The 10354-nt window shown below is 45.6% G+C and overlaps 1 protein-coding gene across 3 annotated transcripts in view; it reads left to right on the forward strand.

Annotated features, from left to right (window-relative positions):
* Positions 1-10354, forward strand: part of LOC128692612 (serine/threonine-protein kinase pim-1) — a 48256-nt gene that overhangs the window by 24867 nt on the left and 13035 nt on the right. For all 3 annotated transcript variants that reach the window (XM_053781813.1, XM_070089867.1, XM_053781812.2), the window contains exon 2: positions 2485-2636. In XM_053781813.1, coding sequence (XP_053637788.1) covers positions 2485-2636 — 152 coding nt within the window. The remainder of the gene's footprint in view (positions 1-2484; positions 2637-10354) is intronic.

The raw sequence follows: 10354 nt of genomic DNA on the forward strand, positions 1-10354 counted from the left end.
TTTCTGTCAGCGTTGTAGGATCCAAATACGTGTTGTGATAGTGGTTGTACTCCAGAGATCATGGGTGTGTGTTTTTGTACTCTTAGTGACCTTATTCCTACCCAGATTAGGATGACCTCAATTAAGTTTGTTCGCGTAGTAGGTAAGAGACTGTATCAGTTACCAACAAGTATAAAACGAGACATGTGGAGTGGTAGGATATTACATATTTCACTCCTGATTTTTTTTCGATGCTGTACAGAATTTAAGAAAAAAAAAAAAAACTGGTATATAATGGCCAAGAAAGGGTGAGGGGGGGGGGCACTACTTATTAAAGATTATGCAGCTCAGTTCAGGTTTCAGTATTTCATCTTCCTATGAAAATAGGCTGAAGGCACTGAATTTACGCACATCAGGAAGGCGTGGAATTAGGGAAGATATGATCGAAGTGTAAAAATAAAATAAAAAAAAAAACGAAAACATACCTGACCTGGATAGGACACGCTTGGATATATTTAGATTTAGGTAGGATATAGGAAAGCACTGGTTTTGCAGTAGAATTGTAATGGGTGGACACTATCAAGTAGCTTCATTGATGCGAGTACTTTGGGTATATTTAAAAATAGGTAAAACAGTAAATGAGTGGGAGTGGTTGGGTGCGAGTAGGACCTGCCTAGTATGGCCGGTAGGCCTGCTACAGCGCTCTTACCATTCTTAAGTTCTCGTATTTTTTTTCACAGTCTGTCGCCTGGATAACATTGTGACGTCTGATTCTGAAATTCACTGCCTTCACAGGCTAATTTTATTTACACCCAAATATTTCTATTCATACATTCATGCATTGGCTTAAGCCGGTAGCGACTTGGACCTGCCTCGCATGGGCCAGTAGGCCTTCTGCAGTGTTCCTTCGTTCTTATGTTCTTCTTATGTTCTTATATTCTTAACTACGATACTTGGCTGTTTCGCTGTCACAAGTGTAGTATTGTTAGCCAGTAATCTCTCTAATCCAGTTTTGTTCAGTCTGGGTTTATTGCTAGATTTATCGCGATATTTTACTTTTTTTTTAATCTGTTTTATGCTTTGTACTTCAGTGGTCAATCTTAGTTATTTGACGTTTGGGGTATTTTGCACCGCCTGCCCTGCCCAGGGGTTAGTTTTATCATATGATGGCAGAAATGAAAGGGATATGATATGTTTAAGCAGAATGTCGCGCGACCATACAAGTACAGTATTCAAATTGGGCAAATATGTATATCATGCGGGTCAAGTGCATTGACAAGTGCGTTGAATGAGTGGTAGAAACTGCCAATTACATTGGCCGTCGTGTTCTGTTGATTATGTAGAAATTTAAAGAAATATACGTAAACGATTTTGTTAGTTGCTGACTATCTGTAAATTTAATTTTTGGGTTTGCTTTGATAAGATATTTGTTAAAAAAAAAAGGCTTAGTTTGTTGAGGGGGCTCGTGCATACTAATATACTGCGTACGTTAAGACAGTGGCTGCTGCATAGCCTCTTAATTGTATTGAGCATCATGTACAGGTAGGTTGTATTGTGGGCTTGTGCGCACAATAAATTTCCTTATCTAGTGAATAGTGACGAGTCAGTTAAAACGTATGTTTACCAACGTCGTTAGCCTTGAGATAACGTGTGCTTCAGGTTTGAATTGCATAATTTTTTTTAATAATCGAGCTTTATTGTTGGTACTTATTGTGCAGGTGTAAATATTATGCTGTGGTACATTACTGGAATTATTTGTTTTCCTTCCGTGATTTATGTAGTAATATAAGTGGATTACTTGAACTTTAAATAAAAAAAATCTAATATTTAAAGTCCCGCTATCGTGTATTTCATCGGAAGTCAAAATTTATTTAGAGGTAACATGTGTGTCAAGTATGTTTATCATATGATAGTTGTAAGAAAATGCATGCTGACTGCAGTGACGGCTTTTATACTTGATTCTGTTGTACATCGAGAAGTGTGTGCTGCTGGATCAGAGTACTCGACTTAATTTGTTAGATCATTGTTTATACACCAAGTGTGTTTATTAACCTTTCATGTTGAGTTCAAAACATGCTTAATGTGCAAATTCCTTTGCTTGCGGTTTTGATTCCAAGGTTTCGTTGAAGTAACAAAAATAGTTGAATTGGTGAAAATGAGCAGTTTTAATGGCTCCCTCGCCATTTTCTGTACATAACTAGCAAAAAAAAAGTTGCTAGTTATGTACGTTATGCTAAAGTATTTTTTTTTTCACCGTCGTTTAGTCTAGTTGCTCCACGAATTTTAATCAGTTTTACATGTTTAATTGAAAATCTAGTTTTACAGACTAGAATTTAGATTGAATTTATTTGAGCTTTTTTTATGGGTTCTCTTAGCGCATAAGAGTTTGCATCTATTATTATTTTATGGTTTAATGATTATTCTTGTATGACATTATTTTATATACTTTTATAATATTGCTATTAACGAAGCTGCCTAGTGACCAATGACTTCCTGCCTTCCCAGGGAGCGGTCGCCCCCTGGACGAGACGTATCGTGTTGGCACCGTCCTAGGTAAAGGCGGCTTCGGTACAGTGTATTCCGGCTGGCGGGTTCGAGACGGCGCCCCTGTCGCTATTAAGCAGGTCGCCAAGGCCAAGATCACAGCTTGGGAGATGGTAAGTACCTATGGTTACCCGAGGGAGAAGGGGAAGGGCGTAAGGGCTCATGCAATCTTAGGTAACCTGGAAGGATTTAAATGACATGAGTATGTATGCAATAGCCGAGGTGGATTTAAGAGTGAGCCATACATAGTTTTATTAGGCACAGACTTGGCAAAGATAAACAGCTGACCCGAAAAAAGGATGTTGTCATGATGTAAGCATGGGGGCGTGATGGTGCAAGCATGCCCATCAAAACATTTGCATGTACCGGGGAAACTAGGCCAAAGGTCCCGGGACGGTTGGTAGTGGTGTGGCGTGGCATTCTCCGCGCATCATCAGTCTCCTGTTACCTTGCTCGCTAGTCCTGTGGTCGGCTTGGATGTGCTGGCTGAATTGGGTTACATAGTGGTGCGTGAGGTGGAGAGAAGGGGGATTCTGAGGAGGGGGGAGGGGTTGAACGTTGAGAGGTGGAAAGAAGGTGGAGAGGGAGGAAAGTGTAGCTTTGGTAGAGAGGGAAGGGAGGGTTCACAGGATCGATATGGGCCGACTGTGTCTGGTCCCAGGGTGTGGGAGGCGCGCATACAGGCGTGGGTGTAGGCGGCCTCGCCGCCACGCCTGCACACGCCCTTCAAGATGGACTTCTCCTTTCCACTCTTTCTAAGCTTGTCCCTACTTAGTTCGTAAGACTGGCGGTATCCAAGGGACTAGTGTTAGTAGAGTCGAGAAGCGACTCTCTCCAAGCAGACAGGAGGAAGCCTGACAAAACTTGGGGGTGTTTCTCAGACGTAGGCAGACGGGGCAACAGAAGGTGGGAGCCAGCTGCCCTCCCACAGTATTCACCCTCAGCAGCCTCTCCTTACCTGTTTACCTGTGCCCCTCCTCCCTCCACCCGCAGTCCATCTGGCTCACCCATAACATGACTTGTCAAATACATTGTCATATTCGTCCTTCGCTGGATACTAGGAATGTCAGTGTTTGTGTTGCTTTGAGAATGTACGTGTGTGACTACGTTTCGGAAAGGTAACTGTGAAGATGGGGTGGAGAAAGATTCCGTTGGGTAACTAACAAGGAGACGGAGACTGACCACGACTTTCCCGTGCCTTTTATTTAAAACGAGTTTCAGAAGAGTTCGTTGTAAATATTCACAGGTTGTTTTAACTTCCCTCCTCACCTCTCCCTCTCCCTAACTTCCCTCCTCACCTCTCCCTCTCCCTAACTTCCCTCCTCACCTCTCCCTATCCCTAACTTCCCTCCTCACCTCTCCCTATCCCTAACTTCCCTCCTCACCTCTCCCTATCCCTAACTTCCCTCCTCACCTCTCCCCATCCCTAACTTCCCTCCTCACCTCTCCCCATCCCTAACTTCCCTCCTCACCTCTCCCCCTCCCTAACTTCCCTCCTCACCTCTCCTCCTCCCTAACTTCCCTCCTCACCTCTCCCGCTCCCTAACTTCCCTCCTCACCTCTCCCCCTCCCTAACTTCCCTCCTCACCTCTCCCCCTCCCTAACTTCCCTCCTCACCTCTCCCCCTCCCTAGCTTCCAGTCCTCTCTTCACTGCTTGTGTATGTCGTGTCGAATATGTACAACTTGCGATTTTGACTTAAAACGCAAGGTCTTCTTGCCGAATAAGGCAAGCTAAAACTTGTATGCAATAATTTCCCAGAAATCATCGCGAACCTAACAAAAACAGTTTATTATCAAATTATTGTAAACTTGTCTAAAATATATTTAGTTGAATTAGGATAAATTAAATTGCGCTTGTTATAATAAGGTTAGTTAAATTTTCGAAGGTTCTTTTGGTACAAAATTAATAATTTTTACATTAACATATTTGAAAAAATGTATATTGAAGCGTAAAAGAAATTTTTAGAAAGGATTTAATTTTGAGAGTTGTTGCTAATTGACCAGTTTTACACACTCGAACTACAAAAAGACTTGGACAGGCTACAAGCCTGGTCCAGCAACTGGCTCCTTGAATTTAACTCCGCCAAATGCAAAGTCATGATCGGGGGAAAGGCAAAGAAGACCGCAGACAGAGTATAGTCTATAGGTCTACCTGGAGGTGGCCGAAGACTGCAAACCTCTCTCAAGGAAAAAAGATCTTGAGGTGAGTATAATACCGAGCATATCTCCTGAGGTGCACATCAATCAGATAACTGCTGCAGCATACGGGCGTCTGGTAAACCTAAGAATAGCGTTCCGATACTTCAGTAAGGAATCGTTCAAGACTCTGTACACCATATACGTCAGGCCCATATTGGAGTATGCAGCACCAGTTTGGAAGCCACATCTGATCAAGCACGTCAAGAAATTAGAGAAAGTGCAAAGGTTTGCAACAAGACTAGTTCCAGAACTAAAGGGATTGTCCTGCGAAGAAAGGTCAAGGGAAATCGGCCTGACGACACTGGAGGACAGGAGGGTCAGGGGAGACATGATAACGACGTATAAAATACTGCGAGGAATTCACAAGGTGGACAGACAGGATGCTCCAGAGATAGGACACAAAAACAAGGGGTCACAATTGGAAGTTGAAGACTCTTAAGAGTCAAAGGGATGTTAGGAAGTATTTCTTCAGTCATAGTTGTCAGGAAGTGGAATAGACTAGAAAGTGACGTAGTGGAGGCAGGAACCATACATAGTTTTAAGACGAGGTTTGATAAAGCTCGTGGAGCAGGGAGAGAGAGGACCTGGTTACCTGGATTACCTGGAGGTTATTCCGGGGATCGACGCCCCCGCGGCCCGGTCCATGACCAGGCCTCCCGATGGATCAGGGCCTGATCAACTAGGCTGTTACTGCTGGCCGCACGCAGTTCAACGTACGAGCCACAGCCCGGCTGATCCGGCACTGACTTTAGGTATCTGTCCAGCTCTCTTAAAGGCAGCCAGGGGCTTATTGGCAATTCCCCTAATGCTAAATGGGAGGCTGTTGAACAGTTTCGGGCCCCGGACACTTATGGTGCTTTCCCTTAGTGTACCAGTCAGTGAACAGGCGGAGCCAGGAGCTATGACTCGACCCTTGCAACCACAAAGAGTACAAATAGGTAAGTACGTACACACACACACACACACACACACACACACACACACACACACACACACACACACACACACACACACACACACACACACACACACACACACACGGGGCCAGGAGCTCGGACTCGACCCCCGCAGCCTCAACTAGGTGAGTACATATATATATATATATATATTATATATATATATATATATATTATATATATATACACACACACACACTGAATCGTCCCCTGAAATACAACTAGGCGAGTACACACCCCTACCTACCTCCTTGACCCTTTCCTTTGCTCTTGCTCCTCCCTTATCTGACTCAAATTTGGCTACCTGGTAACCTGGCTACCATTCCATTCCTCCATCTACTACTCTGGCTTACCTCCCCCCCTTCGTTTTCCCCCGTCTTCCTATCTCCTTTTTTTTTTTCCCCCTTATCGTTCTCTTCCACCAGTTCCTGCCCGTGACCTGGCAACCGTCTTATGATTATCCAGTAGACTAAAAGGTACCCGCTGGCCACTTCTGGCGGGAAGGTCTGTCTTCCACTGAGGAGTGGAGAAAGGAGAGAGGACAGTTTTTTTTCGGGAAAGGGGGGTGATGGTTGTTAGGGGGGGCATGGCTCTTGAGTTGTAGGGGATGGAGGTGTTAGTTTTCATTCATAATACAAAACTCGTGGATAGGGGTTCAGTTTTATTCATACTTCAACGTCCACAGGAGACTGATAAAATTTGATCCCCAGTATCGAGGATCTTTCTTTTGGCTGCAGTTGGAGGTAGATGTACAGACCCACCTAATTTCCCGTGTTGTCTCAGTGTGGTGTTTTTCATAACACAGTAAGAGAGATACAAGGAGAATAGACAGAAAAGTTTGCTATTATAATTACTGATGGGTTAGGCAAACTTCGAGAGTAGCGTCATTGACATGTATACTTAAGGCAACTGTAGGAGGCTAAACGTGTACAAAGTTGGAATATTTCATTGAGTGCTTCATACTGTGTGTCTTCTGGCCTAGCTTCTTAATGTAGTTTTTTTTCATGTCCAGTTCTTGTGACACGGATTCTTAACTTCATTGATTCAGCTGTATGACCAAGTGGTGTGTTGGAATGAGTGTAATCTTTTCTGAAAGAAATCGTCGTTTGTTGCTAAGGGGCGCCTGGATGGGGCTTCAACCTTGGTTCGGGTTGCTGAGGGTTGATGGGGGTGGGGAGGCGGAAGGGGTCAGCCTTGGCATGGTCACTACCTTTACACACATCCTCCCTTTCCTAGGCCACCCTCCCTCCCACACTAGCACTCATAGGTTCACCCATTCACTAGACAACTCGTCACGTGTGTGTGTGTGTATACATGTACACGAATGTGTTGTGTGCGTTTTTTGTATTGTTAGGGTTTGTGTGGGGGTGCGCGCACGCGGCTGCGAGCAAGCATGGCCGTTGCTATATTTAGCAACACACTCGCCTTGGGGTAGACGTATGTTCTCGCCTTCTTTATCCAGCACTCTGAGATGACCCCACAAGACACCGGCGACGCTGTGGTAGCTTGACAGTGGCCATGATAGTCCTGCACCAGTGTGAATGAATAGTGAAGATAGGCGTTTTGGCGGGAAAGGTATGTAGGTATGGTGGTTGTAATACTACGAGGGCGGGGGGGGGGGTGTTGTCAGGAGGGATTGTTGTTGTGAGGGCGGGGGGGGGGAGCGTTGCCCTCAGGTGATCCTCGACTTATTCTTCATAACATTGTTTATGAAGTTCTTTTAATTAGTATTTTAAGGTTTATCGTAAAAATAAGTGACAGATGGACTGCACAAGGTGACAAAACTAATAAATATAACTTTTTAATAGAAAACAGTATGTTAGGGTGTGTGTGTGTGTGTGTCCGGGGGACGGGGTGTGGAAGGTTAGCGTCAGTGTGGGGTAACTATCACCACCACCACCACCACCACCACCACCAGCAGCAACGCCTCCCTGCATCCCAGACTTGAGGCTAGACCTGCGCCCACCCACGGCAGACGGCGGCAGGCTTCTGGAGCCACGATAAGTCCAGCAGACAACCTCCAGCATAATTGTTATCTTGGGGTTTTAACTGCATCGTTTATCACCAATGTATGCAGAATTATGTCTCTACTTAGTGCGCAACCGTTGTGTAAATTTACAGGGGTCCAATATCTGTTTTTCTGAATAAAGTTTATCTTATCTCTTATCTTTCAGGTTCTATCAGGCTCTAGCTGACACCATGTTTATGAATGGAGTGCTGCGGAGTTAGTTTGGGTGGGGTGTCAGGCGAAGGGGAGGGGATGGGGGTGCAGAAGTAGTATGATGTGGGGACGAAGGTTGGGGGCATGGAGGGGTAGATGGAGTCGGGATATACTTACGTAATGGCAGCATATGTATTTATGCTGCACTTTGCTCGGGAACAGCTGTGCAGGTGTAAAAGTGCCAGGACTGTTTTTAGTTTATTTTGAAGCAGAGGTTAAAACAAGTGTGTAGTGTTGGAAAGTGGAGAAGGATGAGTCATAAGTATCAGGTGAAGGTATTTGTGGGAACACGGATGGGTAGGTACTAGGAGAGGGACTGGACTATTTGTTTTCGTTGTTTACTGCACTATTATTTTGATCATTGGTACTTGTTCCGAGGAGGTATGTATTGCAGAGTTCGGTTATATTTTGATTGCCGCGATGAAACCCTCCATAGACCGGGCCATGGGGCATTGACCCCTCCGGAACACCCTCCAGGTATATCTTGCTCTCTAGAAGTGTAATGGTAGGAGAAAGGAAGACTCACACGAATCGCCACCTCCCCAAAGGAAAACAGGTATGCAGCCTCACGAAAATATCTATTTTTCCTTGAAGGAGCTTTGTTTCTCCGAGGCTGTGGGTCCCCATATCTGTTCCTAGAGGAGGACCCCATCTAAGGTACCTTGTTTATTTTGCAACTACCAAACCTGAGGGGAAGTCAACACCCCTGCGGCCCAGTCTAGGACCAGGCCTCCCAGTGGATCAAGGCCTGATCAGCCAGGCTGTTACTGCTGACTGCACGCAATACAAGGGCCTGGGAGTAGTAATGTCTGAGGATCAAACTTTCAAGGATCACAACAGTGCCACGATCGCACGTGCAAAGAAAATGATAGGATGGATAATGAGAACGTTCCAAACGAGAGATGCCAAGCCAATGATGATCCTTTTCAAATCACTTGTTCTCTCTTGGCTGGAATACTGCTATACATTAACATCTCCATTCAAAGCAGGTGAAATCGCAGATCTAGAGAGTATACAGAGATCCTTTACTGCACGTATAAGTTCTGTCAAGCACCTTAACTACTGGGAACGCTTGGAACATCTCCATTCAAAGCAGGTGAAATCGCAGATCTAGAGAGTATACAGAGATCCTTTACTGCACGTATAAGTTCTGTCAAGCACCTTAACTACTGGGAACGCTTGGAAGCACTTGACTTGTACTCGTTGGAACGCAGGAGGGAGAGATATATCATAATCTACACTTGGAAAATCTTGGAAGGAATGGTCCCACATCTGCACACAGAAATCACTCCCTACGAAAGTAAAAGACTGGGCAGGCGATGCAAAATGCCCCCAATAAAAAGTAGGGGCGCCATTGGTACACTAAGGGAAAACACCATAAGTGTCCGGGGCCCAAAACTGTTCAACAGCCTCCCATCAAGCATTAGGGGAATTGCCAACAAACCCCTGGCTGCCTTCAAGAGAGAGCTGGACAGATACCTAAAGTCAGTGCCGGATCAGCCGGGCTGTGGCTCGTACGTTGGACTGCGTGCGGCCAGCAGTAACAGCCTGGTTGATCAGGCCCTGATCCATCGGGAGGCCTGGTCCTGGACCGGGCCGCGGGGGCGTTGATCCCCGGAATAACCTCCAGGTAACGTACGAACCACAATTAGGCTGGTCGGGCACAGACTTCAGGTATCTCTCCAGTTTCCTGTTGAAGGCTGCCAGGGGTCTATTGGTGATCTCTTATGTATGGAGGGTATTCCGGGGACCAACGCCCCCGCGGCCCGGTCCACGACGGGAAGGGAGGCTGTTGAACAATCTTGGGTCTCGGACACTTAGTTTTCTCCTGATGTACTCTCGGCAAAAATCTTTTGGGGTATGTTGCACCGTCTACAGTCTTGTTTTCGTAGGGTAGGTAGGTCGACACTTTTCGAGGGGCAAGGACGAGGCTTTAAAGTTATCTGAAAAGTCAGAAATACAAGACCTGAGCTAAGTGAAACTAAACATGCGTGACAAGGGAGCAGCAAGATTCTCAGAGGTATCAAGATTGATTGTAAAAGGTGAGAACCAGGCGCAAATGGTAAATTTAGCATCATTGTGACCCAAGAGGTGAAGCTTTGCGTCCCCCATCCCCCTACATTCACGCACCCCGGCTTCTACTATATGGAAGACTAAATGTCTGGGAGGTGGTTGTGTGTGGGAGAGGAGTGCGAGGATAAATTTATAGGTGTGTGGGTTGGGGAGGGGACTTCTCCGTGAAATCTGCAGGAGTATTGGTAAACATTTTGGGTGCAAGGGAGGATGGGGGTTTCCTCCATCAGTGTGCTGAGGGGAAGATGGCAAGTGGGACGTACAGTGTTTGGGAGACGCTGTGACAGCCAATGTCTGGGTAGTGTAGATTCTGTAGAGGGTTGAGGTGGAATCTCTTCAACCCCCCTCCCCTCTCTCAGGCGATGCTCCCTGGTCTACTGT

The sequence above is a fragment of the Cherax quadricarinatus genome, chromosome 30 (assembly GCF_038502225.1).
Source record: "Cherax quadricarinatus isolate ZL_2023a chromosome 30, ASM3850222v1, whole genome shotgun sequence".
In the NCBI taxonomy this organism is placed as follows: Eukaryota; Metazoa; Arthropoda; class Malacostraca; order Decapoda; family Parastacidae; genus Cherax; species Cherax quadricarinatus.